General features: G+C 39.2%; 1 protein-coding gene across 2 annotated transcripts in view; it reads left to right on the forward strand.

Moving 5' to 3' along the window:
* The window catches only part of mxi1 (MAX interactor 1, dimerization protein), a 38142-nt gene extending 13634 nt beyond the window's left edge, over positions 1-24508 (forward strand). For both annotated transcript variants that reach the window (XM_015372661.1, XM_015372662.1), the window contains exons 4-6: positions 17888-18002; positions 22486-22684; positions 23442-24508. In XM_015372661.1, coding sequence (XP_015228147.1) covers positions 17888-18002; positions 22486-22684; positions 23442-23605 — 478 coding nt within the window. In that variant the 3' untranslated portion in view covers positions 23606-24508. The remainder of the gene's footprint in view (positions 1-17887; positions 18003-22485; positions 22685-23441) is intronic.
* Positions 24509-25801: the final 1293 nt, after the last annotated feature.

Below are 25801 nucleotides of genomic sequence, written 5' to 3' on the forward strand. Positions count from 1 at the left end.
CTTCTTGTTTACTACTGGTGGTTGGCTTTGGTCGCAGTACCGCCACCTTCTGCTCTGGAGTGTAAACGCTTCGCCTATGAGAAAAATGAGCAGTGCATGAACCAAACGCAACACAGGCGAACCGAACCAAGACAGTCGAACCGAACGGTTCGGACAGTTTTTTAATAAACCGTTCCATCCCTAGCCTGTAAGGTAAAAATAAGAAATTAACCAATTCATCAAATCTTATCTTGGTGTGTTCTTGAGTATCGAAAATAATGGAATCGTTGGGTCAGGAAATTGATACTGAATGGAATCGGCATTATGGGTGTGATTTACACCCCTATGACAGTTCATTATTAAAAAACAACAATCGATATCGGCCTTCCAGAAAATCGAGGGTCAAAAAGCATTTATTTCAAAGCCTAAAATTAAAGGTAGCGATGAAGAGCATATAAAAAGGTCTGATCAGCACAAATAGAAATACCCACCTAATAGGCTTGCCTCTCAATACAGTGAATATTATATTACAGCGTACTAATTCATATTTCCATGAGGGAGAAAAAAAACCCAAGATTAGAAGGGCTTTAAAAGCAGCACATTAAAAGTCAGACATTTCTAATCCTTTTTCGTTGCCAATGGCTAATCCAATTCCCCTACAGTGCCTTGCCTTGCTGCAAGATGTACGTATCAGGCATAGTTGCTCACCCAAGTGTGTCTGGCTTATACCATGATTCTCCAGCCTCTGCTGCAGCAGCACCAGCAGCCTCTGATCCATCTTGAGACCTGACCGCAGCATTTTCTAAGACTTATCAAGCCTGTGTATCTGCAGCCAACGAGACGATCTGCCTTGCACGCCTGGCACAGGTGTTGATAACCTCTGCGATGTGCAGACTAGCAGAGACAGCGGAGACCTCTAAAGGTGGATAAAAGGCATTGAAAAAGAACTCCACCAACTCATTCCAAATACTTGGAAGGAGATAACATGCGCTGCTCGCTCTGCTGCTTTGATCTTGTACCTCATGAGAGCCTTATTCAGCTTCCACATGTCACCTAATTATGCAGCTTTAGTTTGGTTTAACAAGAAAAGGCCTGTAGGCTTGTTTTTTTCACTACTTTGATCACAAAAATGTAATTTTGAATGCAGAAATAATTATCCTTCATAGGGAAAAACGCACAGCTCAGCATTTAAGTCCCTCACACCATCAGATTTTTACCCTGCTGCAAAAGCCAGACTGTTACCAAGTTTCTTTCTAACTGCATGGCATTTCGCAAGGAAAGATTTTAGTAGCTGGTGCATTATCAGTATCTGCCTCTGCCGGATTCTTATGGGATTAAATATGCAAGCAATGAGTGAAACACAGTGTTTGCGTGTAAAAGAAGGCATTTGGTCCCAGTCCTGCTTTGGCGACATACATGACATTACAGAGATGTCCACATCAGTTGGCTTCACTGCCCTATTTGGCATTGACCTTTAAAGCGTCAGGCTTCGGTCCCCTACGACCAGCTGCTCTTTCATAACTATTCGGTTAAAATAATCATGGTTTGATACTGGCCTCATTGTTCTGTGCACTTGCGGTACAGTTGTTTTTAAGCCATGTCTACACTCTGGCAGATATTTAGCTAAACTGAGATTTCCTGCTATGTATGGAGCTCTCATCTACCTGCTAAATATTTTGGTCCTGGTAGAGTTTAGCAAAACATGTATAGTTTGTGGAGTCTTTAAAAAGCTGCTGCTTATGTTTCCTTATGTCAAGTTGGTGGAATCAGGCTAACATATTGAAATAAAGCCTTTGTGGCCTTCAAGAAGTTTGCTTGCACTTGGACAGTTTATTTTTTATATTGTTTTTGTTATTTTGTTTTCCCAGCTTCAATAAAGATAAGCGGGAGGCATAATGTCCCTAATCAGCAAATTTTAATATGTTTGGGAGGGTCCTCAATGCAGTTGATTATTGTGCAGCTTTGTGTCCTACTTTTTAGATGTTGAGCTGCTTTATGTGCAACATCATGAGCATGCATGCCTCAATCATTCGGGATGCAAGCATTTTTACTGCTACATCTCTGTTTAAAAAGAAGCCACAGCTGTTACTTCCAATTTGGAGTCAGTTGGTAAATTGTTCACCCTTTAAAGAGCTGCCTGGGTTGTGTTTTATTTTTTAATTCATTTTTTATTTGGAGCTCTCTTAAGTTAATAATGTTTCAAAGTCGATGTTTATGTTTGCTTTGCTGCATTTGTACATATTTGCATTGCTTTCTGCACAGACATCGTCCAATTAATATTTCTGGGCCTTTAACGGTTTGCTTGATTAAACTTAACTCAGTCCAATTAGATCATGCTTCCAATTATTATTAACAATTTTGATTTATGGATACTTTAGGTTTTTTATCTACTGTAATTGTTTATATATGTTGTGTAAAGTGATGCAAAACTTCAATTTAAAGTTATTCAGTGTTTAGGTTTAATTTCCTGTTTCTCACTAAATGAAACACAGTCATGTTTATTCCTCAATTTCCTTAACAGCTTCTCATCCTCTTATGGAAAAAAAAATTAAAACAGAATTTAATTTATTATAGATCAATGCAGAAGGGCTTCATTTAGTTTAAGTTGCAGTGATCATTCACATGTGAATAAAATCTAGTCTCTATTCCTTTCTCTGCTGATGTTGCCTTAAAAAGAAATTTTTTTCTAACCAATCTCTGTGTTATCTTCCCACTAAGCACTGCCTATTCTCAGGCTCTGCCACAGGGCCTAAAACAGGAACCGTTTGTTCTGACCAGCGTGACAACTTGTAAGCTTTTCTTTCCTTAGAAAAGCAGCTTACTGGGCCTGATCTTTGGTCCAGTGAGTACAGCTTGATAGAACACACGTGCCGGGATGTTTTCAACTGTAGAGGCCACACAGTTCATGTTGTTGACAGCCTCCCTTGGCTCTGGCTTACCTAACGATTGTCCCAGAGGACCAGGAAGTAATTGACAGGTTAATGAGATGTGCTAGGTAATCGGTCAAACAAACCTGACAACAGGACGCCTTGAGTAGCATGAAAGCCTAATCCGTACTCCTGATTTGTGGACAGAGAAGCGTTCAGTTCTATAATTACCAAGAGGGATGTTCTCACCTGCCAATGCAGTCAGACGATGGAAATAGGTTGAGGTCTGCTTGACATCTTTGGGCCGCAGTGGTAGGAGGAAGTTGTATTGTGTCAAATTTTATTTGACCTTAATATTTAAAATTTATTTTCTTGCATATCACAGTTTTTTGGGTAACCCTTAAAACCATTTAAATCAGCATCTATCTATAAAATAAATGTAATGCTTGAATGTAATGCATATTGAAATACCACAAGTATATACTTTTTGGAACAAATTTTAAACTGTTTACCAGCATCATATGGCAACATTACATCGTAGGGAAGCTACACTTAAGCTGGGACAGCAAAGCTGGTCAGTTGATGGGAAGTAAGGTAATGCTCAATTATGAGCAGCCTGGAAGAAAACCTTTGCATTAAGGCTGCAAAGGGCTTCAGCCTACAGTGTAAGTTTGTCTGCAAGAAGGACACACACCTAAAGATTTCCACATGCAAACATGGCCTAGTTAAAGTACAGACTAGAATTGGAGCCATTTTGAAAAAACAAAGGATAAATATTACTCCCTATTTGTGAAATGCTGGAACAGGTTTACTCTAAGAGCTGAAACTGTAATTCCAAGTGAAAGATGCTCTTTAGATTCGACTGAAGATGAATGCACACATAAGCCTGTCACGATAACAAATTTTGCTGAAAGATTAATTGTCTCAAAAATTATTGCGATAAATGATAATATTGATTTAAGACCTTTTTACACTGATTTAATGGAAAATACATAATAATGCAAGCATTTTCCTGATAAACACACTTTATTTTCAACAGAACACTTAACACTGGAACTGGTTAACAAAATAAAACGAGAAATAAAAATCAAATGGACTCTCAGTCTCTGTTAACTGAAAAAACACTTGAATAAAAACTAAACACAAGATAAAACCACGTTGGAAATAAAAACATATGTACAACATATCACGTTTGTGATATGTATGTTTTCCATCAAATGTCTGCAACATTTTTCGAAATGCCGGCTTTTCAACAATAATAAATGGAAGCATCTCTTTAGCAATTAAATGAACTACGCTGTCTGCGAGAGCTCGCCACTTTGCACCGTCCTTTTTGTATGCTGCCTGTCGATTAATTGCTTCAGTGATGGTGGACTGTCGCGAACTTGAAGACACAGACGGGCCACCGCCTGTACTTTTTGTCCCCAGCTGGAGAAACTTTGCTGGGTGGTTGTGCTTTAGGTGCATGTGTAGGTTGGTTGTATTGCTGCTCTTAGTTGCTACTATTTTATGACAAATGCGACATACTGGCTCGCATAGGTTTAGCGGTTTTGGTTTGAATCAGAAATACTCCCACACTGCGGCTGTTGTGCTCGACTTTAAAACCAGTTCCATTTCGAGATTTCCCCCTTAACATAAGATGTTTTTTTTTTTTTTACCTCGCTAACTCCTCTAACTCCTCATGGGGCTCCAAAGCTGCAGAAGTACAAAATGATGCGCGCTGACTACCTGATGCGATAGTCCTCCCTCCTCAAAAATGAAGAAGTGGAGGGGTCAGTGGATAGCACCGGAGTTAAGCCTTTTCATCCAGCGTCATCAATAGAAAAAAAGGAAAAACACAGGCAGAGACGATATACCCAATAAATGAAATGACATGGATAGTTTTTAATTATCGTGTGATTAATTGATTTATTGATTATAGCGACAGGCCTATGCACACTTGTATTCCCACACCTTTCGTTTTTTTCTCACCCACATTGTACTTACCTTCCACTTAATCATCATTCACTAGTATTTGTTGGATCTTACAAAAAAATCTCGAATCACAACAATTTGTTTTTTTTGCTTTGCACTGGTTCACTATGAGTAGTTTTCAGCCTCCTAGTTGAGCCCATATTATTCACAGATTATAATGTGTTACAGTTAAGAGTGATGGAGCTATTGAGCTTTAAAAAAGCAAATCTGCCTCTCCTGCATTTTCAGCAGTAAAATGCAAACTGTCTGCTTTTATTGTTTGCTGGTGTTCTAATTGACTCCATTAATCAGCTATGGTACGTTCAGGCTGATCCTTAATGTTCTGAACAATACCTCCTTCCTCCCACATTAGATTATTAGCCTGTCCAACCTGAGTTCTGAACATGTTAACACAGTACAGAGCCTTCCAGGAAGGAATGTCTCTGCTGACTTTCCGTATTCTTTCACCAGGCTGCCACGTTGACCCATATGCTTTTTAGTTAGGGATGAAAATAACGAGTAAGAAGGTGGCTGTTTAAAAAACCGGCTGCTAAATGTGACTGTGGCTTCTATTTTTAGCCCCACAGCTGGGGAAAAGGGGAAACACCACCGGCTGTGGACCAATCATAGAGGTTAGCTTTGAACCAATAGGAGCAAAGAGCTATAGAATGGGGGGGATAGAAGTCTCCGCCCTCTTACTTTCGCATCATCAAAGCCTTGAGGGAATGCCTTTATTTCATGTAAGTATAAATTAAGTCACGAAACGGTGATTCTACCAGCCTCACTGATGGGGGGTGGGGGGGCTCATTAAGACAAGTTTGTACGTTCTGTTATGTAGAGAACGTCTGTGTTATGTAAATTCAGAGATTATAGGATTTCTAGGTTATATCTCCCATCTCTTTTGGAAGAAATTAGATGGAGTGACAAAAGTGAGAAGGTTGAGCTCTGACAGGACTACGCTGTAGAATATGAGACTGGATCTCACATGCTTTGAACAAAGCACCTTTTTTGGGCCGTGGCCACATTTCTGTCGCCTTTTTAATTACAGAAAATGAGGCCTGTGTTTGGGAGAGTCGTGTTCTGCTGGTCTGGATTCAGGATAATTGTTCATCTTTTTAGTGGCGGGATCATTGTGAAGCCAAAATCACTTCCCCATCTCCATTCTCAATGTCCCTCTGTCCACCTCTCCTCCACCAATCCCCCATCGCCGCCTTCCTCAATCTCTTTGCTCATCCCTTTCATTTGCTCCGTGTCCCTGTCTCTCTCCTTCTTCCCTTTGTGCTCTCTTCCAACCTTTGTCAGTGGAGCAGATGAAAAGGCAGTGTGCACGTGTGAACTAATCCGTCCCTTAGTGATGGGTTTCAGCCCTACAGTCTCTCTGCCCAGCCTCACGGAGAACAAATCTCCCCCTCTCTATTCTCCAGCAAACTCTGCACATGCATCCCTATGTGAGTGAACGTGTGGATGTCTGCGGTCGCTGTTAAGGGGGGAAGTTGCTCTGCATTTTTGCATCCTTTTCCCTCTTGGTCATCTCTCTTTTCCTTCACTCTGTTACCATGGGTCAAGAGCTTGGCTATAGAGAACTTATAATAAACGTCTCTGTCTTTTAGTTCAACAAAAAAGGAGAAGAAATAAGTTGGATGATAAAATGAAATCAAAATGCTTCTCTGAAAGAAATATGTGCAGACTGGCCACTAACAGAAATGACTGATCTGGGCTATGACACTAGCTCTCGATCGCATTCATGCTAACCATCTGTGTTTATGTGTTCGCCATGTACTGTCTTGGTGCCACACATATATGATTTATAGTTCCCTTTTTGCTTTTCTTCCAAATGAGGCTATAAATAAACATTAAGATAATCTGGTTTTGGTATTTGTTAAATCATTCCTGAGATGCTTCTCAACGCATTAAAAAAATGAAAAAAATATAGAATTTATACCCAAAACCTAATGTCCAGAGTGGGTTTTGTAGCATCCTTGTCATTGACTATTTTCTACTTAAATCATCGTTGTTGTTTTGTTATTAATCTTTTTTTTTTTTTTTACTTGTTTAACCATCGGTTTGGACTTGGAATTCATGTAACTTTCAAATGTTGGGTCTAAATACATACTCTCCTTCTTTGGGGATTGAGGTCACAACTGCCTGAAAAGTCTTCTTCCCATCCACCTACAGGCAGTAAAGCCTTTATAGATCCATTTCACTATTTCAGTCTGCTACACACCAACCAACCGCCTTATAAATAGTTGACAAAGAGAATTTGGAGTAGGAGGAAGAGATCAAAGAATTTCTCTCCTTGAATTGAACATGTGGTTGTTGGATAGCACTGTGCATCAAAAACATGATAAAGATGCTAAGATGTGAAGTCTACAATGTTGAATGTTCTAAAGTGGTGGATCTGCTTTTGGTAGAAAATTATTCAATGTCATTCGAAGAATCATTTTCCCTGTTTATGTGAAGCTTTCTAACCAATGCATTGTCAAGGACAAACTCCTGCTACTCCCTTTGAAGTAGCCTAATAGGAGTAGAAATGCTTCAAAGAATTAGCTGGAGGCCCGAAATCATGTGATTTTTCAGCTAGATTACCCTATCTGGAGACCAACCAGTGGAAAAGTTAATGATCTAACGTCTCTCTATCGCCCATGCATTGGAGTTACCAAGTCATGCTCTCTGGTTTTTGCCATGGAAAGAACCCTCAAAGCTTTGGTTTTTTTTTTCTGATGATCAGGAAGTTGTTTAAAATAAAGCCTGAAGAGGCATAGAGGTGCCAGAAGCTTTATATATATATATATATATTTTTTACATGTTAAGACAACCCTGTGTTTCATATGTGTGTGTGAGATGTTGGGAGAGATCAGCCCTTCCAGGATAACAGGAAGGCTAAATGCAGTGTAGCATCTGCTCTGTTTTACATGTAATGTGAGATTTAAAAAAGTTGGCAAGCTTAAAGTTAGGAAAACAATGTTTATATTATAATATCTTCATTTCTTTAAACATTTTATATCCTTGATTAATTTTCAATAATGATGTCTTCAAGCTTTTTGTAGCTTTTTTTGTATAAATTAACCTGATTATTTACTGATCAGCTCATGTTTACGCCCATAGTCAGTTTCTGGGCAGATTACACAGTCAGAACACTCCCGTCCCACCCCCGCTCTCTATATCTCTCACCCCTCCATATCTCCCTCTGCCTCTTTGCATCTAGTCCATCTGTCCATGTATTACTGAGACAATAAAATAAACAGGAGTCTGTCAGAAAATAGATACAATTGAAGGACAAGGATGCTCCAATGATTTTAGAAATGCTCCAAAGAAGCCAATGGCTCTAGCGACTGAAACTTTACCACATTTATACCTTTTAAAATCATCTTTCTGATCTGCTTTACAAGATTTAACACGCTTTGTATCTTTCTAAGAATTTGGTGGGTGGTCTTCATTTTAGGTTATGGCTTTTAACCTTGTTTTAGTTGATTCTAAGCTTTCTTTTAATACTTTAGCAAGTTCACATAATTATACATATTTCTATTTTTATATATATTTCTAATTGACTTCAAAACAGTCAATTAAGATTAGGAATTAGCCCATTCTGAGTCTTAATTCAGTTATAAATTAAAGTTAATAAAACCAATTTCATAAATTACGTTGACCCATTACTATTAATCAGAATGTTTAGTCAGGGAAACCAACCGTGTAAAAGAAAAATACCTTCATCTTTACCCTGATTTAATTGTTCTGTCCTTAAATTTGTTATGTTGTGGCTTTTAATAACAATATAGTAAACAATTATGGGCTAACTTTATAACCACATGCCATAAGCACAAAGTTTTCCACATTAAGTAAAGCTAATGAAATCAGTTTCAGATGGGGCCATTGTCGACATTTAGGGTTGGCTCTGTCTGCTTGTTATCTTTTCTCCTCTGTGTTTATAGCTCAGATTATGAAGCCGTAATTGAAAAGGCTCCACTTTTGCAGCCAAGTTGGTGCCTCTTTTAAGACAGTCAGCAGTAATTCTAGGTAGAAGTTGCTTCCCCTTTGATGCAAAAACATATCCATGAAGTCAGGTTGTTGCTTTTTTTTTTCTTAATGGATAAACACATGACTTTAGCTGTAGCTTAGTATCAGCCATGTGAGAAATGCAGAGGAAGAATAAGATTTAAGGCTACCTTTCAAACATGTATGACAAAGAAACAAATGCATTAAAATCTGAATCCTACATCAGTCAAAGCTTCCATTTTCCTTTCCATACTGTTGATGTTAAACGTGCAATATAGTAAAATCTATCGATCTTTGAATGTTGGAGTAAAGTCTTAAGCCATCAACAGAATCAATTTACCTCCCAAACTAAAAGCAGGCCATCACAGGGAACATGCGTATAGGCTGACGCCTGGCTGAGTTCTTCAGACCTGCCTGTAGACCATGCATATTACATGTTATCATCTCCAGAGTGTGGATCCAGCGTGACACATGCTGTTTTATGATTTACGACTCAGGAGACGGAGACGCCTGTAGCACAGACCTAATGGATTGGTAAAATGATGGGGGGAAAAAAATCGTTCTGATAGATTTAACTGTCCTCCTTCTTAAACAGAGGTAATTAGATGTCAGTTTGATGTCGTTCTCAGTCGACATGCTGTGACCACTTCAATAACCTTTAACCATGTTGTGGCCCCTTTAAATAAGCCCTGATTCTGCAGATCAAGTAAGGAATGTACAGTGATTTCCTTCATCAAGTCAGAGTTTTTTTTTTCACTAGTCCAGCGGCGTCTTAATTACCTCTCTTGCATCAATTTAAAAGATTTATGCCATAAGTGATCATTGGTCATGTGTAATTAGTGTAATAAATGGGTAAAGGGTCACATTTGGATTCTCAACTTAAAATGGGTCACACAGTGTATGTGTAAGAGTGTGTGTGTGTGTGTGTTTTAAGTGCGTTTCAGAGAGTGGGGGATTTGCCAGAGAGCAGAGTATTGACTGTTATCTGCACTGGAAATGTGACCCTGACTTTTAAAAGCCTGTCCAGTAATTATGTCAGACATCTTGGATGGCCTGGGAACTTATCTATTATTTAAGTATTCAGAATGTAGGTCATCTGCATGGCTTTTTATACATGGAGATAGTGCTTCAGTTGCTGAAGGGGGAGAAACTCGCTATGAACTCAGTTTTTGAGGAAAGTTTTCCATTTGTTGATTGATTTGGTCTTGGGATGAAATATTGTGTTTTAGTGATTAAACACAATATTTATGTATATATATAAATATTATTAAATAAGTATATTTATTTAATTCAAAGCAACTACATCCATTATTCCTCCCAGAGCTGATCCCTTCAGCCTCAGGTTGGATTTAGAGCACAGGAATAAACTACAGGATTTACTGGATCTATATTCTATACAAAGAAAAAGACATAATGGGCAGTGGATTAAATGTTAATATTAATTATTTAGAAGTTCATGATGCTAAAACTGTTCTCAGCGAACAACTGGAGGACTAGATTGTCTTTCAGGTTATTTATTTGCCAAAACACCATGCTTACTACTTTTAGGAATCAAATGATATTCATGCCAGAATTGATTTTGATAAATTTTTCGATTTATATTTATTCAATATTTGATGATGCTCATTATAAACTGTTCTTTAAGATGTTTTTTGGTCATAAAAATCATAAGAATAATAGATTATGATACAGTAAAGGGCTGCTGTTTATTTAGGGCAATTGAGGTCCAACCTTGGAGAGCTACTCTCCTAAAATGTTTAGATGCATCCCTGCCCTCACACAGCTATTTATTGCATTTATTTATTTGTAAATGTGTTTTTTTGTCATACTGCCATTAGTTAGTGCTGAATTCATTAGGTTCAGTTATTGCATGTCAATGTTTTCTGAATTAATTTTAGTTTGTATGTTTTAGAGCTAGTTAGCAGTTTTGCTATGTTATAGTGATTTGTGATTTTTGAGAGGCCTAGGCGTGTCTTGTTGAACATGGGGAAGTTAGTAATGAAAAAAATATCTGTTTCTGCATGATAGTCCAGCCCTACCTATTTTTCACACGCTACCCTTAATTTCCTGGTGCTTAGATACAATTTTGAAAATGGGCAGCATTAATGTAAAATAGGAAACAGTGTTGCAGCAGCTGAAGTGTAGGTATACTGAAGCTGAAAAGTTTGGTGGGAAAACTTCAAAAATGTTCTGCCGTCACTTTTATAGTTTGAAGTTGTTTTAAATAAGATGTCAGAGAAGCCCAGGGGTTGGTAGCATTTTCAAACTATTTTAACACACTGTTCCATCTGTTCCTGTTCTCTGCTCACAGATTACAAAATGGTTTAATAATTATGTTGTTTGGAAATTCTTATGGTCACATGAAGGACCACCACACATCATTATTGTTTGTTTGTTTTTAACCAAGGACATCATTTAACAGACTAATATCAGTTTATTATGCTTGTGTGTTACTCTGGGAGCAAAGTGACAAAAAGGATGTTAAGGATAATGGTTTGCTTCAGTCTGTGTATTTAAATTACAATATTTGAAGCTCAGTGGGTTTAACCTGGGAGAAATTAATCTTGAGAGTTTCTTACTAATCATCCTAGTTCGCTGTATTGTTTAGATTCTGCCATAATGGTTTCTATGATATTCTTAATGCTCTGATTGTTTCTAATTGTCCTTGGCCCTCTGATCTGCTAAGATACTCGCCTTGTAGCAATAATTATTCTTGCTTAACATCATAGTTAATAACGTTGTGAAGGCAATCCTCTCATTGTGCAATATACCAAAGGTTTTACATATTATACTGCATGCCTTGCAGTAGTCCTCCAAAAGCACATGCATGTTGCACGTGTGAACAATACGGGAACAGTAAAGTGAGCACTGAGCAGTGGTACATAGGATGTGCGTAGGTTTTGGTAAGAGTTGAAGTGGGCAGATTTTCTATCTAAACTCTAGAAAGGACTGCACTGTAGTTACTTCACTAGAGGCAGCATCGCACATTGAAATGAGCTTGAAAATGATTTGATGTTAACATATAAGGTAGAATACTGTTTTATTTGAGTCAAAACTAGAAAATAAATAATGTGAGCAGTTGGAAATAAAAAATAAACAATAAAAAAAACTCACAAAGAGATAGGGTGTGGATATAAGTTTGAAAAAGCAGTTTGCACAGGTTTCTTGGAGGGCTGGTGCAGAGAGCAGCATAGATGCAGGGGAAAGGTGCGGCACAGTGACCCAGGGATGCCTGGCTGCTCACTCACACGTCAAAGCCAAAAGGCAGAGCTGCCTGCCTGCACACCCATCTGGGGCCTGTCAGGAACACAAGTCACACTGACACACACACACACACACACACACAGAAACAGATACAATCTACAGCTTGACACAGACCCACATGCTTACATACTTTAGTGGAGTGAGTAGTTTGGAGGCTGCCCATTGTCCCAGGAGGACAGGAAGGGATGTCTGTTTGCCAACTATTGCTGGAGGATCCGGCAGAGGAATTCACATTGATATGTAATTATTTAAGTCGATGACTGTTTAAATGGTACCAACTAACATTACTTTTCTTTTTTTACATAGCATTGAGGTTTAGATTGGAAAACTGTTCTGGTTGCACTGCTCTCATGGTTCAAAGTACTTCTATAAGATTTCAAAGGTTCTGGTATGACCAGAGTTTTCTTTGGCTGTATAGAGAATATAGTAGCACAACACCACCCTTCCTCCATCTGTTGCTGTGGATAGAGGTAAACTAATTAACTAACTGTAGACAAGTAAGCTAACTAAATGGAAGACATTACCCCACTCCCAGATAAATTTCGAAAAACGCAACCAAAGTAATTATTTCCAACACACTCGCGGCTAGTTATGCCATGGAGAACTCTTCATCCCCTCCACACAAGGTTGAAAGTGGGGCTGAAGGTTTATTGAATCAGCCCCACTGGTTTTTCCATTGTTTCCCATTTTTTGATGTATGCTGTCATGTTGAAAAACATGTAACATGGGTCCTTGTATGACAGAATAAAATAAACTTTCTAAAGCGTCCAGTGCTGTTATGTCTAAAGTGTCTTATTGTTTTTGTTGTATGCATCGTCTTTACAACTGTTAGTATCTGTCAAGAAAAAAGGTTACAAATTGAAGGTCCAGCTGTCTCAGTCCTTCTCTACTTTTTGGGCTCCACAAAACCGGAGCCTTTTCCATTTGAGCTGCTTGATTTAGCGATGCTTGAAGCCGGTGCTGCCAGTGAGGTGGATTACAGGAGGATTCTCTACAGAGGCCAATGTCTCAGTCGTATTTATACCAGATCACAAGGCTGGGATCATCAAAGCCTTTACCAGTGACCAAAGCTTGTACCAGCATGTAACGTTTTAACCAATGCTAAAATTCAACTGCAATAGCAATAAATCACCTACTTAGGGCAGCGTTAAGCAGGACCAAACAAGCCAGCTCTAAGCACAAGTGCAAAGTAAGATTAAAATAGTAGCTGTGTTTATACAAGGTGTCTGCAAAAAATATATATATATATATTTTGTGCGAGTTAAACGTTAACAAGGTTAAAGGAGGCCCGGATACCTACAAGAATAAATTGTAAGAAACACAAAAATGGGTGAGTTGCCATTAAAGTATGGCCTGGAAAAACAGTGGACCTTGTCACCAAAAAAAAAAAAAAAACTCACTCTCTTCAAACTACTGTTGTCTCGCTCCAATCAAGCATCATAGAACCATACCCTACGTCAGGATGCTACCTGAGCTAGGAGCCTTATTAATAACCCAACTCACCTCTGCATGGTTACTTCTGTTAAACAGCAGAATGAAAGACAATGATAGACATTATGCAGGTTTACTATAAAACAGTTCTAAAATGTGAATCTGTTCTTTATCTGCTTTAAAGGGAGAGAAACATCTCTTTAAGTTGTAAAAAAAAGAAAAAACCCTTTAAAGTCATGTTATTTTAAATTAATTTCCGTTTGTCAGCAAAATAAATTTTCCCACGACCGATTATTTAGTGAGTAAAACCAGAATTAAAAGCTCCTGAAAGGCAGTTTTATTTCTGCTGTGAATATTCTCTTTGGGAGCTGCAGGTAACTCCCATGCACTGGTGGGAGATCTGCAGAAGCTTTAGATGTGGTTTTCTTTGAATAGCCACTCACATTATAGATCGATCTGCCCATAAATGGCTCTGTCAAAGAGACAGTGGGATGGTGGGGGTGGCTGTTTGCCGACACGTAACTCCAATGCACCTGAAAAACCAACCCTTTCCATTTATTCTTCGAACCCACTATCTCTGTTTGCTAAACACAAGAAAAAATGTTTTTGCTGTTGTTGCCTTACTGCAAGTGAGTGTTTAATATCCCTGCTGCGCGTGACAGGTTAGAGCAAAGGTCTTGGTATCAACAGTGCTGCGTGTTACATAATCCGTCACAGATGGAGAGTTGCTCATTCAGACAACCTGCAGCTCACCGGGCCATTCATTAGATACCGGACTCTACACGCCATCATTGGCTGCATCATTTCTTATTTTGCAATTATGATTTTACTCTTTTGGATTTCTAAGTGTAACGTAAAGTAGATTTGCTTGTGGAAGGCAGTTTAACCTCTCATGACAGATGATCTGGCACCAAATCTTCCTCATGTACTTAACAGATCCTTAGCTTTAGCGGCGGAGGACACAGAGTTGTGGGGCTTCTCAGTAAACCCATAGCTGTTTATGTAACCGGCCCCAGGCTTCTGAGAACTCTGAAAACATGAGGCTCTGTTGCTGGTTAGGTGGCTGTACAAGGAAAAAAAAAAAAAAAAATAATGCTCACTTAACGATGCACTAATTACAGTCCATGCTGATCAGGGGAAAAGGATCTTATTTTCATTTCTGGCTGATTGATTGTCGCATCGCTCATATTTATGGTCACATGCTTTCAGTCTTGCTCAAGCAGCTCCTTTTTACAACTTTTTTTTGTGTTTCTGGCAGCAATTCTACTTGATGAAGAGGCACTTTAAGCAGTATTGATCCTGTGATAAGGGGTCATCACCAGGAGTCACGAGTTTATGACCCCACATCCTCTAAGAGAAACACTTTTACCTCATAGAGATTAAACCCAGTGATGCAGGGGTCTATCTTTGACTGACTCAGTTTAACAAAAAGACATTGCATTCTTTTGTGGCTTTTAAACCAACAGGGCAAGAATGTTACATGTTACATCTGTTTAAATATAATCTACTTTAAATGCCTGGTTTGAGATGGTGGTAGTTGTAGTCCCTACCATTAACCAGTCAATGGTATCTCTTCAGGTACATTTAGATGAGAGTGTTTAACGGAATACTTTCTGAGTCCTTTTTCTGCTTAGACTAATGCCGGAGTTCAGTTACCAAACTATTCTGCGGAATAGCCTTAAGTTTCAATTAGATGCTCCTCCCTTTTTTCTCCTATTGTGGTTTTCTGCTCTTTTTTCCCCATCTTCTTTGTGCTTCTTTGAGCAACTGTAATTATCTAAGTGCCACACACTTGGGTTGTGTCATAACCGCAGAGATAAAAAAAAAAAAAAAAAGTGCCATGCTACAGTATCCAGCAACACGAGGGAGTTACGGTATCCGAATACTGATAAGATGCTTCTTTTTAAATAGAAGATATAACAACGCCTGGAGAGGCTGTAAGTAAAAAGCCCATGCGGTAAAAGAGATGTGATGTGCCCATCTCAACATCAGCTGGGTGTGGAAGGGTGTTTGTGGTGAATCAGCTGCTCAATAAGTTACTTGTCACACCTCTGGCACTCTATTTGCGGTCTATGTGCTAAGCGCCATAATGAGATATTTGGGCTAGAAATTGTCGACACTGCGCGTTCTTCGGCTGCCTCCCCCGACTGTTTGTCATGTTCCCGGGTGAGGGTGAAGGCTGGATGAAGAGCAGGAACGCATGCAAACTGGGGGGGTTATCTAGGGTCGTCTGCCATTGGGTTTTAATCTCTGCTGAGAGTCTCCGGTGTCTGCAGTTAGTAGATTTTTATGCCCGACAGGGCAGACGCTCAGACAAACAGGCCCACGCATGACTGCAGTGCCCTGCTCTTCCCTCACAGCTCTCTCTATCAGGCCGTACATGGCCATCTGGGAAGGAAAGGCTCAACACTGTGACGTAAAATAAAGTAGCAAATCATCATGCAATTTAAATAAAAACCCACAGTGCCGTGCAAAAGCATTCATAACTCTTCAGCTGTTTCCCAATTTGGGGATCCAAACTATAATGTATTTAAATGTGATTTAAATAGATAAACAAATGATGCACTGAGAAGTTTGCTCTTCATTTTTATTCAGCTCACTTTATTCTAATCCCTCTAAATGAAACCAGTTGTCTCAAAAATGTATCTAAGGTATAAAGAACCCACCTGTGTATAATTTAATCTCTCTATAACTGTAATGTGAAGGCGTCAGAGGCTGCAAGAACATCAGTGTACAAAGAGCATTGCAAAGGAACACCGCTGTCAAGGCTGTGGAGAACTTCTGCACAGGAAGCTCATAAGCATTACCTAAAGGTTTTAATATCTAATGAAGCCCTGATCTATCCTTCTTCAAAACTGGAGAAGAGGGTGAAAACCTACCAAGATAAGGCTTGGAAGATTTCCTAGAAGAAGCCATAGTTGAATAGGCCATAAAAAGTCTGTTTCAGTTTGCCACAAGTAAAGTAGGTGAAACCGCAAACCTGTGGAAATAGATCGCTTTTTAGCTGGGATGCTTTAGATCAACTAGGACAGGCGAAGTTGGTCTTAGTTAATGGGAAGATGAAGCTAATGACGGTAGAATCCTGCTAGAACAAAAATATTCAAGGCTGCAAAAGACTCAAGCCGTAAACAACTAACATGCAATAAAATTAGGTTTGATTCTTTTTTTTTTTTTTATCTCATGTTGGCCTAATTTAGAACAACACCTATTTTCTGAGTTCCTGACTAATCCATTGTAGTTCCTCTCTGCAGTAACAGAACCACCCCATCTTTTTTTGGGCCATATTTTGTCTGTGCCCCCCTGTTAGACAGAGCGGTATTTGTAGTTGTTGAAAGGTGGCGGTTGGTGCCTGTGTATGAAGAGATGAAAAGCCCAGATAGACGCGTCCATGATGAAGAAGAAAAGGTGGCTTGAATAGAGCTGATTGAACAGCCGGTTGACCTGAGCCAGACTGATAGGCATCACTTAGACCTTATTTGTGTGCATATCTGTGCATGTGAGTATATGTATCTGTGTGTATTGTGACTGATCCCAGTGCATGCAGTAGACAGCTGTAGACTTATTTGGTCTGCAGTCATGCTACAGTTGTTCACATATAATAACCTATACAGTACTGGTGTAATGGCAGTAATAGTCTGCCCTTATGTGCTTATCAGCACCATCCACGCATAACTTAACCATCTCACACACACACATGTACTCGGGCTGATATAATTCAGCCACTCGCACGCAGTCACCAGCCCTAAAGAGGCAGGGCGTAGCAGAGAGCCGTATAGCCCAAACATCTGCAGTGAATTCCTGCTCTGGTCCTTTGGGTCCGTCTCCGTTAGGTTCCCACTAAGATCACATCTGAATCTAAATGCTTAATGTCTCTCCAGCCTTTACCCCCAGGCTAAGCTGAAAGGGCAGCCCCTCCTAATGGAGCTCTGATTTTGTTAAAGCTTCAATTATCTCCCTTTACCTCTCAACCGGGGTCCATTAGCGGGATAGATTGTACCTGGGGTCCATCTCCAGTCACCGAATACGAAACTGTCAAGAATGATGGAGCGCATGAGCTGAGCAGGCTCCAGGAAATGCCATTACACCACCTCCACCATCACTGTACCTTGTTTGTAATGTAGATGAGTGGTGTAGCTTAAGCTGAAATAACTGCCGAGGATGAAGTATCGGCTTGAGAAGAAAGCTGGATGTGAATTATATGAGACCCGTTGTCGGGAAAGCAAATACAAGTGAAAGCCAATCCCAGTTTTGAATTAGAAAGTTAAAACCAAAACTCTGGGCAACTTTTAAGCGTCCACTATTTACTACCAGGATTCATTTTCGTTCACAAAGTTAGTAAATTCAGCCTTTTATATTCTGTTTGGATATTTATCAAACCATTGTGTTTCTTTCCTTTGTAGACGAGCTCACCTGCGGCTGTGCTTGGAGAGGTTGAAGGCCCTCATACCTCTGGGACCCGACTGCAGCCGCCACACCACCCTGGGCCTACTCAATAAAGCCAAAGCACACATAAAGGTACAGACAGTTTAAAAGAGAACTGCTCTTTATTCCTTTTCCTTCAACTTGTTTATCTTTGGTCTCCACAAAAATTAGTTTAGCTGTTAGTCATTTTGATATAATTGACCAACACAAGTCTGCTGCTGCCTTCCTCCAACTGTTGGACAACTACTGTCACCAAGGGCCGACAGTCATCATCATAGGTGTGACTCTGCTCCAACGCAGCTGGTTTACCTCCTCACCATGTCGCTGCATTCTGCTGTATCGAACCATGGATTCATCTTAAAGAAAGAGAATGGTGGCCCCTGAGGAATAACCTTGGTTCCCCTGATCAAAAGCATCCCAGGGGAACTCTGTCTATTTAGGATAATAAACCAGTGCCTCAGCCCAAACCCCTGATAGGGCCCTCAATGAAATACTTCGCAATTCCAAATTTCAAGTCAAAAGTCTTATTAAGATATAACTTTTTGATATAGCTTATTAACTTAATAACATTAAATTAAGTGTAATATCTAAGCTTATTACATTTAACTTTTTAACTTAGCATATTAACTAAGCGTATTAACTTTTATTAATTTTTTAAGTTAGCTTATTTACTTTTTAACTTAGCTTATTTACTTTTTAACTAAGCTTATTAACTTTAAACATGGCTTCCTAACTTTTAACTTTAATAAGCTAAGTGAAAAAGTTAATAACTTTTTCACTTAGCTTATTAACTTTTTAACTTAGCTTCCTACTTTTTAACTTGGCCTATTAACGTTAAACATGGCTTATTAACTTTTTAACTTAGCTTATTAACTTTTTAACATGGCTTATTAAGTTTTTAACTTAGATTATTAACTTTAAACATGGGTTATTAACTTTTTAACTTAGCTTATTAACTTTTTAACTTAGCTTCCTAACTTTTAATTTAGATTATTAACATTTTCACTTTGCTCATTTACCTTTAACTTGGCTTATTAATGTTAAACATGGCTTATTTACTTTTTAATTTAAGTTATTAACTTTTAAACATGGGTCATTTACTTTTTAACTTAGCTTATTAACTTTTAATTTAGATTATTAACATTTTCACTTTGCTCATTTACTTTTTAACTTAGCCTATTAACTTTAAACATGGCTTATTAATTTTTTAACTTAGTGTATTAACTTTTAAACATGGGTCATTTACTTTTTAACTTAGCTTATTAACTTTTTAACTTAACTTATTAACTTTTTAACATAGCTGGCTAATTTTTAACTTAGATTATTAACATTTTCCTTTGCTTATTAACTTTTTAACATGGCTTATGAAATTTAAAAATAGCCTACTAAGTTTTTAATTTCATTAACAGTAGGTAACATATAACACACAGTATTAGTAACTGGATTACTGTTTAATTTCTATGAAACAGCTTTAGAACAGAGGTGGACCTTGCAGACCCTGCAGACCACATTTGTCCTCACCATTTTTGCTTGTTTGCAAAGCTGTGTTTATATCCAAGTTACAAAAAACTGGTCATTTGGATGATAAAGGTTTAACTTTTCATTCTAGCAGATCACAATGATGTTTTACTTCAGCCCTGATGAAGTAAAACATCATTCCAGAACCCCACCATGTTTCGCCATGCAGACGGTGTGCTCATGGTGAGGAACAAGTTAGCCTTGCATTTAGCAGATAAACAGAAAGTTGGGATTTGCTCTCATCTAACCAAAGTATACACTTCCACAAATTGTGGTTGTGATTTGACAAGAATGTGGAAATGTCCACAGGGTGAATATGCAGTTTTGCAGCTGTTGCTATAACAATAGGGCACCAGCATTTGCCTGCGGTTTGTCTCTTCTGCCCATGTGACTTCTCTCTCGAGTTATCGCTAATACGTGTTCGTTATGAAGTCTGGCATGGTCTGATTGTTATCACATAATGTAATGCAGAAAGGTGGCCGGGGCTCATTTATCATCAGTTTGCTGGAAAGGTGTCCATGTCTGTAAAAGCTGGATTAATGACTATGCGGTTTAATCCCTACAGAGTTGTTTAAAGTATGTGGATAAAGTTGTACTCTGGTAAAACATCATGTCTGCCTCAGATGAAGTGGTCTGTATGTGAAAACGTTGGCTGGGAGTGCTAACACGTGACACAGGGTGGGGGGGTTGGGGAGGGTTAGTAGTATAAAGCCAATATTGTTGTTCTCCAGCGTCAACACTCTGCACCTCGGCTGCTGTCAACTGCATAGCTTATTGATGGCCTTTTGTTTTGCTCTGTCACTAGGAGTCACGCTTGTTAGTGTGGGCCACTGTGACATCAGGATGTTAGGTTAGAGCACAGCACTGCTGTGTCAGGCACGGCTGTGGCCCCTGCTTGTATCGTAATGGGGATAGGGCTGCATGTGAGAGCGTCACAGCATTAAAACCAGGATGGATGGATGGATGCTGTAACTGGTAGCTGGGAGATATTTGTATGCTATCTTATAGTTTGCAGTTTCGCATCTTCACATCTCCTTTTGTGGAAAAAGTCGTTTCCCCAGCTGTTAACACCTGACCTCACTGTCTGTGTTTTGGCTGCTACTTTTCCTCTTTCGCTGTTTTTCTTCTCTGTTTCCCCTCTGGTTTGTCTTTCTAGATGTGCACATTAACTGCTAATTTTCTGATGGCGGTAATTGCTGATTCGTCATCTTTTAGTTTGCTGCCAACCAGTGTCCTTCAAGTGAAATCATCCATTTGTTGCAGCCGCATAGTCTCAATCGTAAAATGTTTACAAAAACAAACTCTCTTCTTTGAGTTCACTTTTTAAATAAAATACCAACTTAGATAGTATTATTATTTCAAACCTTCTCTCTCTTTCTTTTGATATTTTTCTTTCTTCATCTCTTTCTTGCTTTCTTAAAACAACTCTTAAAAAAAGGAAACAGAAGTTATGAATAGAAAGAAGAAAAAATAAGTATAATCATATACTCACTCCTTTTCACAAAACAGAAATATCTAAATCTCAAAGTTCAAAAGACATGAGAAGATGCTGTTTAAAAAATGTAAATCTACGTAACTCCTTAAAAAGTGCTCATGGTTAAAAGAGAATATCCACTAGCCTAAAGTTGGTCATATCAACGAGGAAAGATTTTAAAACAACTGAAACTGTGATAAAGCAGGAAGGAGCGAGGTCTCAGATGTATCTAGTCATCCCACACAACGTGGAAAGTAAAAGAGTTAAAAATGAAATGTATGAAGGTTTATAGAATCAGCCACTCTGGGTTTTCCATGGCTTTCCATTTTGTGATGCCTGCTGTCATGTTGAAAATTTATTACGGCTCTTAAAATGACAGAATGAAGTCAGCTTTCCAAAGCATCCAGGTCTGTTATGTCTAAAGTGCGTCTTATTATTTTTGTTTTATTCATCATATTTAACAATTGTTGGTTTCTTTAGAAAACAAAGGTTAAAAATTGAAGGTCCAGACATCCCAGTCAATCTCTACTTATTTTCTTATTAATGAGTAAGCATCAACTAACCATCTAGAGATTAAGTCATGGTGCTGTTAGTCCCCCCTAATGGTTAAATATGTTTACTTTGAGTTTCCAGAATCCTGCATTCAGAGGAGAGTGAACCCTCAACAATGCAAAGACAACGTCTGTGTAGGATACAGTCATATTGGTTGCTTGGTGTGATATTTGAGTTGCAGTTTCTGTTTCACTGGTTCAGATGGGCAGTATACTTGGCTTTTCCCTACATCGCAACAAAAACTCCATTGTAGATCTAAGTGTGTTTGCTTCAAAGTCAGATGCCCTATAAGCAGTGGAGCTGTTATCTTCTATTACATGAAAGCATTGCAATAACAGACTGTAGAGACGGTTGATGGGGGTAGGAGAGCTCAGGAACAGGTGTCACAGCCTCCACTGTCTGTGAGCACCTAGGTAGCTCTCAGGGTTAGCTGCTGTTTGTTGGGCAGGTCGGTGCTGAGCTGCAGACAGGTTACGTGTCAAACCATCTTTGTTAGTCCCGACCTGCACCCTGCCTCTCTGGGTGGGGGCAGCAGTGCTTGATGCACGCTGGAAGAGCTGCAGCAAAGTCAATGGAAGTGGAATGGAGAGGAAGGAGAGCTAAAAGCTGATGACATTCTTGGCAGAAGCTGAACCCAACATGTGCTGTGCTTGGTGTGATGTTAGTTTGGGCCTGCAGGAAAGGATTTAAAGCTACTGTGGTTTAAAAAGAATCACTGCTATAATGTGCAGCAAGTTCTGCTGCAAAAGTCTACTAAATTTTTGATTTTTAAAAGTAAAAAAAATCTGCATTGTGCACAGATCTAAAATTGTTTTTTATGATGATATAAAGAAAAAAATATATGACTATTACATATCAATGTCTGATAATTTCAGATAATTATTGAACCTAAATATTGAACCTATTGTCCTTTCTGTTGATGGAATTGGCTGGCAAACTGCATGCCCTGTGGGTCAAGCTCTTGGCAGATTTTCCAAGTTTAAAGTGACTTCCAAACCTTTTAACTATTTCTTGCATCTTTGTCATCTTCAGAAACTTGAAGAGGCGGACAGGAAAAGCCAGTACCAGCTGGAGTCTCTGGAGCGCGAGCAGAGGCACCTACAGCGTCAGCTGGAGCTGCTGAGAGGAGGAAGTGTTGCTGCAGTCCAGAGCAGCCCAGGGGAGGGCGAGAGGATACGCATGGACAGCGTTGGCTCCACCCTCTGCTCCGACCGCTCGGACTCAGACCAAGGTGAGGACGCGTCCAACTCCCCACAGCATTGGGTCGGGCAAAAGTAACATTGAAAGTTGTGATGCTTGAGGTGACGACGTGTATAAATGTGAAAGTAAATGTTTGATTTTTATCGCGAGAATTTTTTTCATCACATTTTCCCCTTATTGAAAACATGGAATTTTTTTTTAGGTGTTTTATTTTTAGCTTTGCTAAAGTTAAACTGCAACAATGACACAGGGAAGAAAATCCTCCGATTGAATGGGAGCAAAACCGGCCTTGTAGCCGTCATGTAAAACAATATGTGATGCAGGAAAGCTACGTCCCTGTAGAGACGTGCTGGAGATGATTAATGGGTAATACTGGACATTCATTTGTCCAATATTAATGCTTAATAACCCAAAACATACAGGGTTCCAGTGGTGCCTGATACCTGAGCACATTAATTTTTGTAAACAGAACCGCTGTTTGAAGAACGAACAAGAATTCAAGAAACCAAAACATGAAATCTATGAAGTATAAGAGCTAAATACTGATCCTTAATCATGTTATTAGGTAAAACATTTCCTTCTGGCAAATATCTGATGACTGGAAAATAAATGATATCCTTACATTAAGAGCTAATTACAAGGTCATGACTTTGGTTTTCTGTCTAGCAGACGTTATGATAGTGGAACATGGTTTTTAGGTTTTATTTTAACTGCGTCAAACAGCAGGAATAAACACCCAGACATAGCTTAGAATATTTTTTTTAAACTTCTCTGCTCTTTTTCTGCAGAAGAGATCGAGGTGGACGTAGAAAGCACCGAGTTCTCCCATGGAGAGCTCGACGGCGTGAGCACAGCCAGCACCAGCGACCTGGACGACCACAGCAGCCTCCAGAGCATGGCCAGCGACGAGGGCTACTCCTCCTGCAGTGTCAAAATCGCCTTCTCCTCCTAAAGCCTCCGCCGCCAGCAACCACCAGCCCTGCCAAACCCAGCCGCTCACCCAACCGGCCACGGCATCGCCTACGGTGACGGCGCTCCCCCTACCAACCTACGCTCCGAGCCTTTTCGTTACGCCGCGTGCGCTCTTTCCCCTGCTGGAGGAGCTACAGTGAGACGTGCTCCTCTCGACACCGTCTCCTCTGGCACTGAAAAACTGCTTTGAAGTCACATAAAGGGAGATCAGAGACTTCACACACACAAGTCTTCTGGATTTTTAAACCCATGACAAAAAAAAAAAAAACGTGTAATTGATTGAAGTGTTGATTTTCAAAAGATGCACAACCCCTGATTTTACTTAAAATGCACTTAAATTTTTATAATAGTGAAATTATTAAATTGTTTTTTTTTTTTTTTAGTTCCTTAATATGAGTGTGTGTTGAGCTGAAGTTAATTCATCCAAACAGTCTGGCGTTAAACCAGGGTTTGTTTTACGGCGGAGGGGGGGGATTTCTGCCATATTGACGCTGCTTGGCCCTAAAAGACAAAAAATAGAATAAAAATGGCCCTGCAGAGCTAAACGTCATCCCCGTTTTATCGTTTGTCTCTGCTCGACACCACGGAGGCTCAAATCAACAAAATCGGTGCTATCAGGGAAGCAGAGCAGATACAGTACCATACGGAGCGTCCTCTGCGTGTCGACCAATCACAGAGGAAAACCCGCAAAAAAAAAAGAGCATTCCTACCGAATGTTGGTTCTTAGTGCAGTTTCTACGAGTGGAAATCGTAACTTTGTGCGAATGTGTTGTTTTGGTTCCTTAACTCCTCAATAAGCAGCTACGACAAGCCATCCAGCACTTGCCTACTTTGCAGCTGTCAGTATAATAAGGCACAATCCTAGACCAGATAAAAACACACAAAAAAAAAGCAGCAGCAACAAGGGAAAATAAACCCAAACGGCTTTAAAGTTTGGAGCAGACGTCCGTCCTTTTTCCAGCAGTAAGAAGCAATAACTCCCGCAGTTCTTTTTTCTTTTTTTTTCTCCTCCTTCTGTGTGACCGTCCCCAAAAAACAAACAAAAAAATAAATTAAAGCAATTATTATTATTTTTTTTTGTACATACAAATAGCTAAATAAATAAAATTTTAAAAAAGACTTTAAAAAAAGATAGAGCTCATTGATAGAAGTATCACCTGTTTTGCTATTCGACTTGTGTTTATGGTGCATTTTAAACTAAATTTTATCTGCAATATTTTCCTTTCTGTTCCAAGTGATTGCCACCTACTTAGTTCCCACCCTGACGTGGAGCAGCATTGATTTGTGATGGAAAACAAAACAAAAAGCAGCTCTCTGTTCTTTAAGGATGCAGTTCTTGTGCAGCACAGTTTTATTTTATTTATTGTACTGTTTTTACATTTTTTTTCTTAATATTCCTTGTACATGTGGCATTCCTTGGGTGGGTCAGGCGTTCTGAAGAAGAACGGGTTGTATGATGTCAATAATCTCCAACCAAACCTTCACTGGCTTTAAGAATTGCACTCCAACCATAGTTGTCTTTAAGCTTAAAATTTCCATCCAATCATTTTCATCTGAAAGGAAAGAGAAGAACTGCCACAAGTTTTAAATATTTATTTCTCAGTCCCCTAAAAAGTGTTTGCAATACGGGGAAAAGTTAACTTATTTTGGTTCTGTCTTATTTTACTCACTCTTCCTCATTCCTTATTTTAAGAATTGTATATTTTATGAATTGTTGTTAAGCTGATTTCTTTGTCTTTAAAGGTAATGAGGATTTTAAGGAATAAAGAAAATAAATGTAGCCATTTTGTTTATTATTATTATTATTTTTCTGATGTTTTATTGTATGGACACTTGAAATGTACTCGGGCCCCTAAGCTGCTCCTAGTGCTGAGCCTCACCTGTCTGGAGTCGGCAGCCTTGTCCAGAACCGTCTCTGTCCCCGAGCAGCATATCGTCCTGGTTTTATTCTGCTCCGAGGGTGCGCTTGTTTCTGCACGAGGCTCGCTTACAGCTAGACTTTTCTGGCAAATTCTGAGCCAGCTACTACACAATGAAAGGGGGTCTAAAAAAAATCCACTCTCCTCTATTATGAGGGTTGTAGTCTCTATCAGACTCGTGGTCTAGTTGGCTAAATGTCTTACATTTAAATCCATTTGTGGATTTCATGAAAATGATGACCACAAAAAGAACAAAC

The sequence above is a fragment of the Cyprinodon variegatus genome, unplaced genomic scaffold (genome assembly GCF_000732505.1).
Source record: "Cyprinodon variegatus isolate N-32 unplaced genomic scaffold, C_variegatus-1.0 Scaffold74, whole genome shotgun sequence".
Lineage (NCBI taxonomy): Eukaryota > Metazoa > Chordata > Actinopteri > Cyprinodontiformes > Cyprinodontidae > Cyprinodon > Cyprinodon variegatus.